The sequence below is a fragment of the Mesocricetus auratus genome, unplaced genomic scaffold (genome assembly GCF_017639785.1).
Source record: "Mesocricetus auratus isolate SY011 unplaced genomic scaffold, BCM_Maur_2.0 Super-Scaffold_100008, whole genome shotgun sequence".
Classification (NCBI taxonomy): domain Eukaryota; kingdom Metazoa; phylum Chordata; class Mammalia; order Rodentia; family Cricetidae; genus Mesocricetus; species Mesocricetus auratus.
The window spans coordinates 1020961-1038225 of NW_024429192.1; the positions used below are offsets into that span (position 1 = coordinate 1020961).

General features: G+C 43.5%; 1 protein-coding gene across 1 annotated transcript in view; it reads left to right on the plus strand.

The window, feature by feature from the left end:
• The first annotated feature begins 4804 nt into the window (after window positions 1-4804).
• Dscam (DS cell adhesion molecule) overlaps window positions 4805-17265 on the plus strand; it is a 445727-nt gene continuing 433266 nt past the window's right edge. Inside the window, 2 exon segments of the mRNA XM_040750391.1 lie at window positions 4805-4894; window positions 9658-9975. Of these exon segments, the coding sequence (XP_040606325.1) occupies window positions 4813-4894; window positions 9658-9975 (400 nt within the window). The 5' untranslated portion in view covers window positions 4805-4812.

Genomic DNA, 17265 nt, shown 5'->3' on the forward strand with positions numbered 1-17265 from the left:
CTCCTCCCTCCTCCCCCTCCTCCCTCCTCCCCCTTCTCCCTCCTCCCCCTCCTCCCCTCCTCCTCCCCCTCCTCCTCCTTCTCCTCCCTACCCTCCTCCGCCTCCTCCCCCTCCTTCTCCCCCTCCTCCCTTCTTCTTCTCTTCCTCCTCTGCCTCCTTCGCCTTTTTCTTCTTATTCGTCTTCATCTTCATCTCCGTCTCTGTCTCCGTCTCCTTCTCCTTCTTCTTTGTATTGTGATATGAGAGACTGGGAGTATAGCTCAATGATTTAACTTACATGAGGCACTGAGTTCCAATTTAGCACTGCAAACAAGCAAACAGAACAATCACCACCACCACCAACAAGCAACATAATATAAAATCTAAAGTCAAAACCAAAGCCAAACATGTACCAGGATTATGACCGCATATGACTGTAACCCCAGAACTCTGAAGAATGTAGCAGAAAGAGGCCAACTTGGGCTATATGCTGAGTGTTAGACCAGCCTGGAATGCAGCTTGAGACCTGTTTAAAGAATCTATAATAAAATCAACAAGAAATACATGAAGCTTTGTACAGGCAAGCATGCTTTTAAAAATTTAAAACTATATTTATATCATGGCATATGTATATAATGTGCAAGTATCCATGTACCGTGTAACGTGTGTGTGTGTGTGTGTGTAATTGGCATGTAGTATTCAATCTGTATCTGGGGTCAAATCCTCTGTCAAATGTCCTTTCCCCAACTTATAAAAACTCCCCGTGGCTGCAGAACCATCTCAGGTCATCCTGTGCTTTCTGTTGGGGCATCAGACCTAAGGATGAATGCACTTCCCAGGCTGTGAAAACTCTTTGTAGAGCCTTAGATGAATATGCTAATGTGTGTCCAAGGGCAGTGCTCTGAGCCTCACTGGGTAAAGCTGGTCCTGTTTTCTCTTCCCCTTCCCTCTACTCTGTATTGCTTGTCCCTTTTGTTAATGGCTCATCTTAGTGGCCAAACATCCAAGCCATCACCCTTCTGTCATATGGACTTTTTGTCAAGCCATCACCCTTCTGTCATATGGACTTTTTGTCAGGGCTCTGTCCACTTATTCTGGGGAGATTATGATCAGATGGGTCCATGTGATCAGGCTGCTGTCCTCTTAGCTGGCACAATAGCTTCCAGGCATCCTGCCTCTGACCTTTTCTCCTGTCTATGCTGTGTTTCCCTTCCCAAACTCTGATCTGGAGAAGCTGCTCTGTTTCAAAACTTGCCATGAATCTCAACTTCTAGAAACAGCTTTTTTTTTTGTTTTGTTTTTTTTGAGATGTAATTTTCTTGCCATAAAATGAACCAAGTTAGTGTGTGTAATTCAGTGGTGGTTTTAATCTGTCCACAGATGTGCAGCCTCTAACTGTTCATTTTGGAACATTTTTAGCACCTCAGACAGAAACCCTGCACCATTTACTGTGACTCCCTAGTTCCTTGAACCCCATTCCTGCTTCAGGAGAACCACTGCCCCACATTCTGTCTCTAGAATTTCCTCTCTTGGAAACTTTAATGCAATCACGTGGCCCGTGCTCTTCTGTAGCTGGTTTTCAAATCTCACTACAGTATCATCTAGGGTCAGTCACACTGTAGCTTATGTTAGTACTTAATTGCTTCTTTTTTTTAATTGCAGAGTAACATTCCAATGTATGTATAAACTACAATTTGCGTGTCAGCTCTTCAGTTAATGAACACACAGATTGTGTCCACAGTGGTTGTTATAGGCAATGCTGATTTGAACATTTGTAATACAGGTTTGTGTGTGGACATATACTTTCATTTCTCTCCAGAATGTGCCTACTGGTGTAATGACCTATTTTCTGTAGAACCAAGAACAAGCCATCTAGCCTTTTGTCATGGCATTGGTGAAACCCCGAGCCTTGCTTGTTAATATGTCCAGATCTTGAACGAGCACCAGATACTTGGTGTGTACTGAATAAGTATTTATAGAAAAGGGGAATATAAGGACTTCAAGCTTCCTCTGGCAGGGCTTCTCCTGAGGGAACATAAAGAAGTGTTTCCTCACCCCAGGCAGAGAGTGCACCAACAGAACAAAGGAAGAATTGTCTTCAGTTCCAGCTTGGTGAGCCAGTGAATTTATCAACATTACCTACTGGAGAAGGGGTGACTCAAATATAGCTGTAGCATAAGAGAGTTCCACCCCACTTATCTCAGAGAGGGAAGGAACATGCCTCCTGAGGATCTCATGGGACACTTCCTGTGACTCTCCTGAGCCTCATGACCCATCTTCTCCCTCCGTGTGGGGTTGTGAATAGTCACAGCTTGTAATGGTCTCCTGTGGGTCTTCAAAGCTACTCTGATTCAAGATGGAGGTGTCCCTCTATATGGCTCAGCCATGTTCTGAACATTTCTGTGCCCTGCACTATTCTGGTTTTACTTCTCTTGCTGTGACAAATGGGGTGGGAGAGGTTCACTTTGCAATTCCAGGTTACAGCCCATCACTGTGGGGGAAGTCAGGGCAGGCACTGAAAGTGCTGTGTCCACGATCAGGAGCAGAGAGAGGACCAGTGCACAGATCCTCGCTCCTATGCTTGCTCTTTGCTTAGACCCAGCTGGTTTCTTCATTCTTACACAACCCAGGATCCAGCCCATAAGACAGTGCCACCAACTTCATGCTGGATCTTCTCACCATGCTTAGTAATCTAGACAATCCCCCCACGGACATGCCCACAGGACAGCCTAATCTAGACAGCTCCTCATTGAGACCGCCCAATGTGATTCTCGGTTTAATAAAGTTGACAGTTAAAGCTGCCAAGCACAGGGACTCTTAGCTCTCTCCTGACAGTGATGCTCAGAGTCCCAGAGTGTTACATCTCCTGTTATCACATGAAAAGCCTTCTCCACCTTCCCAGACTCGGATCGCGTAGTCACGCATGCCTCTGGAGTACTCAGCAGACAGAATGCTGTTTTTTTAGGCCTCCGGGCTAAAGTGTCCCAGGGAATGTGGCCTTACCCAAGGCCTGGTACACAGCTAGTCTCGGTGAATGTCCCCGGTGGGATGGTTTTTGCTATTGTTTTGTATGAGTTCTCCCCCACCTACTGTGTCACCCGACCAAGTCTACATTTTAAGAAAGCTGAACATGGGTTTGTTTTTCATTTGTGTGGAACATTCTCTGTCACTGGAGCCTGTGCCATATGTGATAGCTGTAACATAGTGCCAAGTCTGCAGCTGAGGGAAGATGTCTCTGGAGTCCGACCCTCTGGCTGCTTTCAGTGGGTTCCCCGGGATCTCACATAAGCCCATGCCAAACAGTCTGCTTAGCTTTCTGTTGTTTCTGACATATGTAATTTACTTGGAGGCTGACTGAGCTCTGAGTAGAAGAAGCCCAGATCACAGAGGAAGTAGGGGCTGCTCTACAACACTAAACTCCATTATTCTGTTTACACAAACAGATAGTAGACACAGAACCTTTCTGAACAAATCTGCAATTCCATTTGCAAGTATCTAACTATGTAGCCCCGGCTGTCCTAGAACTCACTATGTAGACCAGGTTGGCCTTGACCACACAGAAATCTGCCACTCTCTGCCTCTGCCTCCTATAAGCTTGGATTAAAGAGATTCACCACCATACTTGACTACATAGTTTAAAGATTAAGTTTATGTTATATTATTAAAACCAGTGGTATGAGGTCAAAGAAGGATGAAAAGCCTTAAAAATGTGAGGAGTGACCAGATTCCTCCACATCTCTTATTTCTTTATTTTTAACATTTTCTGCACAGTCATTTAAAGGATTTCACAAGCTGGCTCTTGAAATGTGGTCTTCAACAGCAAACTATACATTTAATTGAGCAATATTTCTTATACACATAGTTTCAAAGATTCGCTATTCTTGGCAAGACTACTTTCAGGATAGGGAAGGATAAATTCAGATATGACCAAGTTTTATTTAGTTCACATTACACACAATTGAGTTGGCAGAAGATTAATGCAGGGAAAAAAATCCCCGGAAATCTGGGTGGAATTAATTAGCCCTGAAGAATGACAGTTACCTCATTCCTAACAATATGTTTGGGGTTAATGTCAGTTTCTTAGAAAGCTCAAATGTAAAATTACAGTGCTAGCATCCACGTTTTTTATTTGAATTGAAAACTGTAATGTTGAGCCACAGTCTCTGTTCTGATCTGAGTAGATCTCTTAGCTAGGGATGATTTCCATATTCTGACTTAGAAAGCTCTCCTGAAGATGTCAGTTCTATTTAGGAGAGTAGTGTCAGAGAAGCCACTCTCTGATGAGCCCTCAAAGGGTATCATTTTCACAAAATGTGTTTTTCTCCACGCTCTTCTCAGAGATGACAGCTTTCCTTAGTCCTGGCTCAGGTGTCCTTAGCCTTGCTTAGACTCAAGGTCACCAAGAGAAAGAAGCACATCCCAGTTCAGAAGCCTGGAGAAGCCCAAGTCGCATGCACAAAGCCAACCTAAGACTGGGTTTTGTAGAAAGGCATCAACCACTTCATCCACATCATCCACAGTAACAGAGAGATGTGGAAGGTGCTGAGGCTCTAGGAGAGGACATTTGCATGGCTCCTTGAGTGTCATGGAAGGGCAGAGTGAACAGACTATAAGGGACAGATGACTTCATCGCGCTTCCTCCTGCTTTCCCACCATTAGGAAATGGCGCTGGTGCACAACGTGGAAATGATCGGCTTGCCATATGATGATCTATTTGCCTAAGAAATAGCACCGACAGAAAAGAGCATGGCCTGTGGACTCACCGACTCACCGCCATAGGCCATTGTGAAACCATCCAACAGCCCTGGTTGGTGGAGCTCTCGATCAGGTCTAATGGCAGCCAAGCATTCTCTTGATGCTCTCCAACTAATACTCCTTAAAAAAATACAGAAAGTGTGTATGCTCATGTATGCAGGTACATATGAGGTAGATGAATATCTGTGTGTATGGATGTGTGGGTATGCCACAGAATATGTGTGGAGTTCAGAGGACAAAGTTTGGAAATCATTTCTCTCTTTTCCTTATTGTTGTAGGGTCTCTCTTCTGTCTGTCATGCTTTGTGCTGCAGACTTTCTGGCCTGTGGGCATCCGTGTGACTCTTTGATCTTTCCCTCCCAGCTTACTATAGGGGTACTGAGATCACAGATGCTTACTGAGACATCTGTCCTTTTTGTGTGGAATCTGTAACAAAATCAGGTCATCACACTCATGTGGGCAAGCCTTTTTACCTGCAAAGCAGTCTTGATGGCCCCTACATTAACTTTTTATTGAGCCAAGGTCACTACTGTCCTGGTACTTGCCTAGGTAGGCAAGTTCCAGGAATCCTGTTTCTGTCTCCCTAGCCCTGGGACTGCAAGCCTATGATACCACATCTGGCCTTTTAAGCATGGATTCTGAGTATCAAACTCAGGTCCTCATGCTTATCAAGCAAGCACTTTACCAAGTGAGAAACCCAGTTCCGACCAATTATAGTTGCTGAATCCAGGGTGAATGAGATCGTGAAACGTGGTCCGGTATATTTTACAAGGGAGAAAGCTATCCCTTCTGTTTCTCTTTGATGGTATTAGGTTGTTCCCAGACAGAAGGCCACAGTCCATATGGCCACCGTACAGTAGGTTCTTCAGTATCTCAGTACCCTGGAGAAATCTGTCACTGACCCACAGGTACTTGTCTCTCTGTATGGCACCATTGGTACCATAGGTGGCTTCATGGTCAACACAGCACTAGTTATCTTTGATTCTGGGTTTGTAGGCCTATAGGTTGTCTGCCATTGGCCTCTAGGATATGTTGGAGGCTTGTTTTGAGATGCACAGACTGATGACATCTTCCGGTGTATCTCATCTAGACTATGTAAACCTCATAGGCATCAAACTCTCACCTCCTCTCCACAGTGAAGGGTTGAGGCTTATCTTGGATCTCTGGGTACCTGCATATCTGCTGGGAGTTAGTCTGTCTTTCTCAGCTTCCATAAATAGTCTGTTCCCTAATTGTGAAGGACGATCCCAGTATGTTTAAAATAGATGTAATTCTGTGAAACAGCCATTCCATAAGAAAAATTCCAAAAGACTGACAGATTACACATGGGCATTTGCAGTACCACAGTAATATGAGATGAGGCAATGGAGACATGGTGAATGAGTAGCATTTGATAGATACTTTAAGAATGCTACATATTAGAGTTTGGTAAATTAACATCACTGCATTAATTACCTTCTTCATTTGCTGTGACAAATACCTAACAAAGGCATCTTGAGGAAAGGTTCACTTTGCCTCACAGTTTGAGGCTACAGTCCATCATGTTGGACGGGTCATAGCAGCAGGAGTGTGAGATGGCTGGTCATAGTATGTCTACAGTCAAGAAACCAAGAGATGACTCAAAGTTTGTGTTTGCCTGTTTGATTCAGTCCATAATAGCACAAGTTACACTCAGGGTGGGTCTTCCCGCCTCTGTCTTGCCCAGAGGTGAGTCTCCTAGAGATTCCCAAGTCCAATCAAGGGGACAATAATTAATAATTATTTTCATATACACTTTTATATAATAAAAGCATCCATAGAATACAGTCTTGTTTCAGTCGGTGACGGGAATACATTCTGAGAAACAGCCCACAATACAGTACATGAACACATGTTCTGATGGCATTGGTCAATGGATTGAGTTGACCTCTTGACATGATCAAGAGACATGTCTTAGTTAATGTTCTATTGCCGTGAAGAGACATAGCATTTAATTGAGGGCTTGCTTACAGTTTCAGAGGCTTAGTCCGTTATTATTTTTGTGGGGAGAATGGTGACAGGCAGGCAGGCAAGCATGGCACTGGAGAATTAGCTGAGAGCTTTATATCTTGATCTGCAGGCAGCAGGGAGGGTGGGGAGTACAGAGAGATACACACAGACAGGCAGAGAGTGTTGGTGGGCTGGGCCTGGTATGGGCTTTTGAAACCTCAAAGTGCCATACCTCCTCCAAATAGGCCATGCCTGTTCCAACAAGGGCATACCTCCTAATCCATCCCAGACTGTGAACTAATCATGCAAATATGTGAATCTATGAGGTCAATCTCATTCAAACAATTATATTCTACACCTTGCCCCTCATAGCTTTGCAGGCATATCATAAGGCAAAATGCATTTAGTCCAACTTAAGCAGCCCCCAAAGTCTTTCATGGTCTTGACACTATTTAAACATCCAAAGTCTCTTCTGAAAGTCAAGGTAAATTTCTTAACTGTAACCCTAACCCCGTAAAATTAAAATAAAAAAGATGATCACATGCTTCCAGTATACAATGGGACAGAATAAATATTACTTTTCCCGAAAGTAAGGAAAGGGGGCATAGTGAGGAAATACTGGACCAAAGCAGGACAGCAAATTCAACAGGGGAAAACTCCAAATTCTGCATCTCCATGTCTGATGTCAAAGTAGTCATCTCAACTCTCTCTTGTTGACTGAAACACACTTCTCCCTCTTGGGCTGGTTCCATGGTCGGCCTGCAGATTTCCTTGGCAGGTTTCCCATAGATCTGGCATTTTCAACTCTTCCCCTAATCCTGGCTTCACCTTCACAGCTTCAGGCAATGGTCTTTTTGGACCTCCATGAAGGGACACCCCTGCCACAAGACTGGTCTCAATGGCTTTCCTCACCTGTGGAACAATATTCCACAACACCTTTCTTCATGTCCTTCTTGACTTTAAATCCAGAGCCGTTTGGTTAAAACTCCAAATTCTGCTTGCTAGGGCTGGAACCTGGTGCCCTCCTTCGATAACATTTGCATCATCTTTCTTTTGTTGATGGTTTCTTTCACTGCTTAAATGTTCCTTTAATTCCTTTTCACAATGTGAAAGCTTAGCTGGGTAGTGTCTTGCCCCAGGATACTATTCCCTTTATTCCATTTAACATCAGGCTTTTCTTTTTTTCATCTCCACAAACATAGGACTTAGCTCCAGCATTATATATGCTGATGCTTTTTCTCTTCAATGTTACGTTTATTGCATTTTGCTTTGCCCTGATTGTAATTTTCATTTTAGATCTGCATAAGGGTCATCAATAATAATCTTGAGACTAGGTCAATCCTAGAACTAAGCTGCTTCCAGGTCAGGATGCATGCCATTCTGCTTACTGTCATCCCCATCCCCTTTTTTAAAATGTAAGTTGTCAGAATGTGCATATAGGAAATAGTTAAACCAATAACCTGGTAGACCATGAGTCTGGCAAATGCCATGCACCATCAATAAATGGCCCAACACTGATGGCATTTCTAGCAGGGGCGTGGGGGAAGACATTGGTGGCAAAACTGGAATCTGGAAGGGAGCCCACACAACATCTCCAGTGGCAGGAAGACAGATGTCTACACATGCAGTGCTCTTGTTTGGCTGTTTAGCTACATGTATGCTCAGCCTACCTCCAGAGCTCTGAGACTGCTCTACTAGCAGCGTGTGGCCCCACCCACTGTACCCTTGCATTTTAGTGAGCAGACTGAGTCTTGCTTGTCCAAAACCAGCTCCATCATCTTTATTTGTTTACTTATTTATTTTTATTTCATGTGCATTGGCATTCTGCCTGCATTTATAGTCTGTGTGAGGGTGTCGCATCCCCTGGAAATGGAGTTACAGAAGATTGTGAGCTACCATATGGGTGCTGGGAATTGAACCCAGGTCCTCTGAAGGGGAGGAGTCGGTGTCCTTAACCACCAAGCCATCTCTCTAGCCCCACTGTCAACATAAACAGCGCTAAGGGGCTTGTCTCAAATTGTGCCAACTGAGTCCTTGTAAGTAGCTGGGTACATTCATTTATCGGACTTAATAGCAACTGCACCTGACTCCAAAGCCCACACCTCCCCTGTCACACAGTCCTAAGAATAGCTAGATGAGGAAGGGCAGGTCCTGACCCATTGTGAGGACCAGCCTTGGGACCCCACACCAAGCCATGTCGGCACTTTGAATCCAAAGAGGATAAAACATAAATCCTAAGAGAAAGATGGAATCTTGGTTCCGTGACCATCATCGGGGCACTCCTACATAGGAAAGGCACTTGGGTAGATTAGTCTGCAAGGACAAACATTCAGGTCAGAGCAGAGACTGTAGGATGGAAGTGATTCCCCATTATTGTTCTCTTTATTTCCACAAATTTTCAACAAAATGTGCATTGCTGCAATAGTATTTCATTTTCTTTAAAAATGTTTTATACCCGTCATCTTCAGGTTTACTGTTCAAAACCATGGCTTATTTCATGGGTCTCAGTGTAGTTGGTAGATGGAGCTTTTGATCCTAGGCCTGGCGGTATGACTTTACTTCCTGCTTCTTGTTATAGAGGGCCCATTGGTAGTTGGACTCTGTGCCCCAGAAAATAGTGAAAACCTCCAGACCCTGATCTCTAGGAAACTTAGATTCTATGGAGGAGGAGGAGGAGGAAGAGGAGGAGGAGGAGGAGGAGGAGGAGGAGGGGAATCCATGCATCTAAAATTAGTACAAAATACAACTGTGGTCACCAAAGGCAGAGCAGGTCATGGGGCATGCATTAAAGACTCTTAAGTTCACCCCAGATGGCTTGTCTGCTACATAGCCATCATTCCTTGCCTCCCAGACCCAGACTCTCTGGAGGGTTTCAAGCAATGCTAAGCTATCTAATCTTAGTGCAGTCCCCTTTGTTTCTCAGGTTGACTGATGGGTCTGTGTTATCTCTTGCAGTTTTCAGTGAAGAGCCCCACTCCAGCCTCTACTTTGTCAATGCATCGCTGCAAGAGGTAGTGTTTGCAAGCACGTCGGGGACGCTGGTGCCCTGCCCGGCTGCAGGCATCCCTCCTGTGACTCTCAGATGGTACCTAGCGACGGGCGAGGAGATCTACGATGTCCCCGGGATCCGCCACGTCCATCCCAATGGCACTCTCCAAATTTTCCCCTTCCCTCCTTCAAGCTTCAGCACCTTAATCCATGATAATACTTACTATTGCACAGCTGAAAACCCTTCAGGGAAAATTAGAAGTCAGGATGTCCACATCAAGGCTGGTGAGTACCCTTCTTCCTTGGGTCTGATTGGATGGGAGGAGGATGACAGAATGGCTGAGGGACCTGGGAATGTCATCAGCTTATGTGGACACTGCTGATGCATCCACTGGCCCTTTGTTGTGAGTGCATACAGGTATTCACATGTATCCAAATACCACACTCATTCACTCATACGAATTTAATGGTTATCAAGCCCCATGGCAACTTTATTGTGTTTTCACATTACGGTACTTCGACTCAATGTTTTCAGTGGCTCATGCCTGTGTATGACATAACACAATGAATGACCAGGTGTGATCTTCAGAGTTGTCTCAGTCAATACTGAAAGCTTAGGAATCATTTCTACAGTGGGTGAGGAGCTGCTGCTGGGAGACACGGGGGCCTGAGCAAAGTATGTGATGTTTTTGGGAAGTCTGCATTTGATATAAACAGTCATACATTCAGCTGCCAGCTCCTCAGTTCCCAAACCCCCAAAGAATGTGCTTAGAACAAGCAGAAGATTGGCTTTCATCAGGATCTGGGAACGTGAAATGTGTCAAATCACTAAAATAAAGCAAATGAAATTTGGGTAGGGACCTCAAAGCCTGATATCCTGGATGCCTTTGGCAACTGAGCATACTGGTGAGGTGCTAAGAGCATTCATTTATAGTCTACAAACTACAACTACAGAATGACTTGGGAGTTCAGATAGCCTTCTCTGTGTTTGGATTCATGATTTCTGACTTGGGTGTCCTGTCAGGCAGACTGATTCAAATTCTCAGTGCTTATTTGTTTTCAGGGTTGGGGGTGTGAATGGTGTGCACCTGCCCTGACATTTAATTGGGCTTCTTCCTCAGTCACTTTCCACCTTATTCTGTAAGATAGGGTCCCCCAATGAACCCTCAAGCTTATCGATTTGAGTAACCTAGCTGGGAGTGAGCTCTGAGCATCTGCCTGTCACTGCCTACCCTTCAACCCCAGCTCTGGGGTTGTAAGGCTGTGCTGCCCAGCTTTTGCAGGAGTTCTGGGGATCCCAACTCAGGTCCTGATGTGGCGAGCGCTTTACCCAATGAACCATCACCCTAGCACCCTCACTTCAATTTCCTCTAAATTTGTCACAGAACCAATTGATTGTGCTGGATCCTGCAGCTTTGAAAGGATTGCTGTGGCACCAGTGTGCCCGGTGTCCCTTCTGCATTGTGGCACGGGTGCTGTTAGTGAACTTGAAACATGGACACCCATGTCTCCATATCACCTTTCCTTATTTAATTTCGCTTCCTGTTATGAATGCATCATGCTTGCATTAATCCTTTTTTTTCTATTCATTTAATTATTCTTCAGTACTGGGGACTGAACTCGGGCATTTTTCGCATGCTGAGCAACCCTCCCGCTCTGTTAATATTTTAGATAGTTTATTGAAAGTTTGCAAATGCTACGGCCCCCTGTCTGTAAAAGACAGAGTCACATGGTCCTTCAGGGGCAGATGAGGGGGCACGATGTCACCTCTGACAGTGAGGCACAGACGGGAGCTAAAGGGTGTAGGGAGAAACTTAGGACTCCGCCATTAGCCACATGGTGCTCTAAAGATGCCTAAGGATGTGGTAATGAAAGGGTGGAACCATACCGCTAACCACACCCACTTTGGGCATGACTAGAGACAGGGCAGTGAACTACACCACTAGCCAGGCCCGCTTTGGGGCGTGGCTAGAGGCGTGTACAGAGGAAGGAATAAAAGACCAAGCAGCAGAGCATCTTGCCCTCTTTTCGGCTTCTGGTTCAGTAACAGAAGACTACTTGACTCATCTGGGTTGCCCGTTTTCTCTTGTGAGTAATTTCTACAATAAACAGTTAGCTATACTCTGAACAAGTGTGCCATTTATCATTGCAGAGTCATTGAAGGGGTCCTCCTTCATGGAGTCACCTGTTTCAGCCATCAGAACTGTCCCTCTAGGCTACTACTAGCATCAAATCTGGACTAACCCATTGCACCCACACTTTCTCTTTCACGGGTGGAGTTCACATTCTCATCAATGTTAGTAATTAATTTAGCTTTGATTTTATTCTTTGAAAACTTCATACATGTGCGTAATATACTTTAAGAATATTTGCCTCCACCCCATTTCTTCTACCTCCAATTCCTCCTGGATGCACCCCAGCATCCTCCTTCATGTCTTTCTTTTTTATAGCCCACTGAATCCAATCAGTGTTGCCCATTTATACATGTGTCAAGGGCCAACCTGTGGAGCACAGTCAACTTATGACAGAGCACACACTTGAGGAAAACCGCCTCTCCCTCCTTGAGTAGCAATCGACTGCCAAAATCTCCTCAGCGTTAATGGGGTGGTAGTGGTTGTGATTCCCCTCTGCTGCCATGTGGAAGTGTTGGATGGCTTAATCGTGTGTATGTCTGACACAGGAAACCACAGCTACTCTTGAGTTTGAGTGCGGCACACCTGTCCTGTTGTGCCCTGATCCTCTCTGACCTCTGAATATTTCAGTCTTTGCATGACTTTGACTGAGGCTTGGGCACCTGGAAGTGGAGGTGCTTCTACTTACTGTGCCTCATTAAGGTGAATTCATAGTTCTAACATAAAATGCTTCTTTGTCCAAAGACTGGGTACACATGGGCCCCTGTCATGGCGCTGTCTCTTGCCTGTCTCTGTGTGCTGATTAGCAAAAAGCAGTGAGTTGGGGGAACTCGGGAAGGTCAAACTCATCCACCACATGCTTCATCCTGAGCAAACCATGGCTAACGGCATTAGCTTATAGCCCAGGTGGAATAGCAGGAGGGGTTTATCTGAACCAATGACAAGGCAAACAAAGGAAACACCTATAAAGGGACAGATACACAAACCCACAATTTCCTGAACTGGGCCATGGAGGAGCAATAGCTAATCAGCCTGAGGTTTGCCTCTGTAATATCTCATCTTAATGGAGGATACAGAAATCCAGATGTTGATACTCATAGCAGCTTCATTCATAGGTTTGCAAGCAAGGGACAGATATTAATGGTTAGCTGGGCTCTTCTGAGTCCTGTCATCTTAACCAGGATCGACTGGCCTCCCATATCTGTTGTCCTAGTGTCTAATTATAGCAGGGGCCCTGCTAAGCCATTCCATGATCATGTTGCGGACCCCCATCGCTCTTGCTTCATTTAATGCATACATTTTTTTGGTGTGCCTATAGCAAGAATAGTACTATGCTAGTTTAGGAGGAATTTACCTATCTTTGATGTCTCTCTCTGCTAATTTTATATCATTTAAAACATAATTGAACATTTAAGCAAAGATGATATCGGTGTCTTATGTGGTATGAACATGGGAAATGTCTGGCTGCCAGAGCACTAAAACCTAGTGTAAAGTCAGGAAAATCTAATAATAACGATTCATTTACTGAGAGTGTCATGGCATAATACTACTAGAGGTGGTGATGAGTTAAAGATATGTACTATTAAGTCTGAAGCAATATTAAAAGGGCAAACCAGAGAGTTATAGGTAATAAGGCAACCAAGAAGGGAAATTGTAGTCATTAAAACCACAGTTTAAAACTTGGGACTGGAGAGATGGCTCTGGAGTTAAAGCACTGACTTCTCGTACAGAGGACCTGGGTTCTGTGCTCAGCACTAACTTGGTGGCTCACAACCCACTGTCAGACTCCTGTTCCAGGGGATCTGATGACCTCTTCTGGACTGTGTATTCACTTTACACACTTGCTACATACTGTAAACATATGCCAAACATACCCATATGTGTAAAAATAAATGAGTCTAAAGCACTAATCTGAAAGACAGAAGAAAATAAGAAAAAAAGTAAAGCAGATATCAGTGGTGGGTAAAGGAGGTAATTTCAAGATAATTAAGATGATATGACTATCTCTGGGCATTGGTGGCACATGCCTTTAATCCCAGCACTTGGGAGGCAGAGGCAGGCAGATCTCTGTGAGTTCAAGGCCATCCTGGTCTACAGAGCGAGTTCTAGGATAGCCTCCAAAACAATACAGGAAAAACAAGGCAAAACAAAAAGATGGTATGACTATCATGAATTTTACCCATCTGGTAACAGAACACCAAAGTACATAATATGCAAACTGGTGCAGCATTAGTGAGAATGTGAATTGTCATTGTAGCTGAGGAACTTAATGCCCCTCTGTCGGTGATTGATGGAAGCAGAAACAGAACAATTAGGAATAAAGAGCCCTTGAGTGAGGTCACTGATCAAGTTGGTCAACTCAAAATTTAATAAAGAATGATCTATCCAACAACACAGAATTCATTCTCTTCTGGAATACACAGATACTTATTGTAACATCCTGGGCAGTAAGACAAGATTCATAAGATTTCATAAAATACATGATATTTGACCAAAGTAGAATTAAGTTGGAAATTAGTAACAAATCTCAGTGAAATGACCAAATATTTGGGTACTAAATACACTTCTAATTGATACATGTCTTAGGGTAGAGCAATAGCTCAAGGATCAAGGGTGCTTTCAGAGAACTGGAGTTTGGTTCCCAGCATCTATGACAGGTGGTTCACAGCAACCTGTAACCCCAGCACCAGGGTATCCAACACCCTCTTCTGGCTTCTGTGAACACCCACATTTTTAGACACATATGCTCACATAAATGATATTAAATAATGATCTATATTTTCCAAAAGACAACTAAGAAAGCTTAAGTTTGCAGAAATCATAGAAGTTTGGATCAATCCCAGAGACCACAACAAAATTAAAAAGCAGGGTTAGGGGAGCTAGAGAATAGGGCCAAGTGCTATGGAATTCTTGGACTCTTGGACTCAACTGGGATTGCCTGCATCTGACCTGTAAGTTTCATAGGGGAAGGGGCTCATAGGGCCCTTCCCTGAGAATCTATTGTCAGTTGACAGTTGCTGGGGAAGGAAGAGACATTTTCTTTAGTATTACAGCCACTGGGAAGAGACTCATGTGCCTGTAGTCACATGTCACACCTCTGTAGGCAACCCTAATGAAATTCATTGGGTCACCAAGGAAATAAAACACTTGAAAGGGGAAGGGATATGGGATATGTTGGGAAGAGGACAAGAGAGGATAATAGGGTGCATATGATTAAATGCATATCGTGTACATGTATGAAAAATGTAATGGACCCTGTTGCTATGCATAATTAGTGTATGGTATTTCAAATGTTACAAAGACAATTGGGGTCTTACCAAAGCAGTACAGAATGCATAGCTCTGGACACCTATGGGGTTACATGTGAAGAGAGACCTCAAAAGGTGGCCTCGCTTTCCATCCTAAATAGAGATGGAATTATAAATCTAATCAAGGAAAGCAAAGATGGGAGTAGAGGCAAAGAGAAGATGGTCTGGAGGCATCAGAGGGTCCAGTGGAATTAGAAGTGGGTTCCTTCAAAGGAACTGATAAAATGTACACACTGCTGGTCAGATGGAGGGAGAAAATGAGAGAGGCTTGCTGTGAATGTGGAGGATAGAGGAAGTGACTTCTCTATGCTGGGAAGGACATCCACACAAGTTTTAGGACTGTTAAAATGACTACAAGTGAATATTAAGAACAAATGTCAATCAATTCGACAGCCAGTAAATGCCCATCAACCCATACTTTCAAACCAAACCATGACATCACGTGGAAGGGCCATCCTGAAAGCAGCAGTGATGGCAGGAAGTAGTTAATAAAGGATATGCAGTGTGTGTGTGTGTGTGTGTGTGTGTGTGTGTGCATGTGCACATGTATACATGTATACATGCATGTGTAGGCTAGAGGACAGTCTCAGGTATTGTCCCTCAGAGGTGTGTGTGTGTTCTTGCATATGTGTGTGTTTGTGTAATTGAATATTAAGAACAAATATCAAAAAATTCAAAACTTACTTGAAAATTAAAGAATTTGTAGATAAAAAAATTCCTATGATAAAATCTAAGGATCATATGGCTTCACTTTGACTTCTAGTAAACATTTAAGACAGAAATAATAAAAAAATTCTAAGGTGATTATTCCAGGAAATTGAACAAGAATTAATATTTCCTCAAATCATTTTAGGCTCAACACTACCCTGATCCAAACGTGACACGTGAATTATGAGAAAAGAAAAACTATAAACAAGTGTCTCTCAAATGCGGATATTAAATTTCACATACCTTTAGCAAACTGAATGAAATAACATATAAAACACAGCCCATGCAAGAACTGTTTCCAGAAGGCAGGGATGGCTTCAGACTTGAAAACTGACCAATTAATTTACTGCCACATTAAAGGTGAAAACAAGTATATCATTTTGTGTGATGCAGAAAATTAAAGAGCTCCCCATCTCATGATTAGGAAGTCTCAGAAGGCTTGGAGTAGGTCAGAATTTTCTCATTCCAACAAAGGCAGAAACCCAGGCCTGCTTAGCATCAGAAGTGATGGCCAATGCTTCCCCATAAGTCAGGAACCATACAAGGTCTGGCTTTGAGTATCTCTTCTTTGGAAGTTGTGGCCAGAGCAGTGCGACAAAAAAAATTAAAATGTTGCAAAGACCCAAGTTCAGGACTGAGACCCTGCTCAGTGGGCAGAGTTCTTGCTGCACAAGAATGAAGATGGGTGTTGGGTTCCCTGCTGTGCATGGCCAGTGGGTGTGGTGACCTCCTATAATTCAACTGGGAGGGTAAATGGGGATCTCTGCAGAAGGCTCAATCAGTGAGCTCTGGACTCATGAAGGGACCCTTTATTGATAACAGAGATTAAGAAAGACTCCAATGTCAGGCTCGGGTCTTCACATGCCTGTGCACAAACATGAGTATACATCAAACAACCACAACCCACACACATAAAATACACCTTACTTCCTTTCCCCCAATTAAAAAAATTACACTACTTTGTCAATGTAATCATGAATGTGGAAAATCTGATGTGATCCATTAAAAAAAACTACTGGGGCTAATAAGTAGGTCTGACAGAATCATAGTATTCAACTCAATGCACACATACACAATCACTAGACAGTTTAAAAGTACTATTTACAATCTGATCAAAATCAAGCAATATTTGGGAATAAATCTCTATCAAAATTTGAAAGAACATTACATACAATTCCAAAAGCTGGCAGCAACTAAAGGAGACTACAAAGAAAAGGAGAAAAAAATGTTTTCCTTGAGCCTGGACTACATGTTAAAGGTGTCGGTCACCTCTTTACAAAATGTCTGTGAATTCAAGAGAAGACCCCAAGAAGCACAGAAGACTTTTGAAAAATTAAAATCAAGTTGTTTCTAAAACACAGAAACAGTCACTGGAGCTAATGCAGGTTGTAGATAAAGACGGATTGCCCAGGGAGATCTTCTCTGTC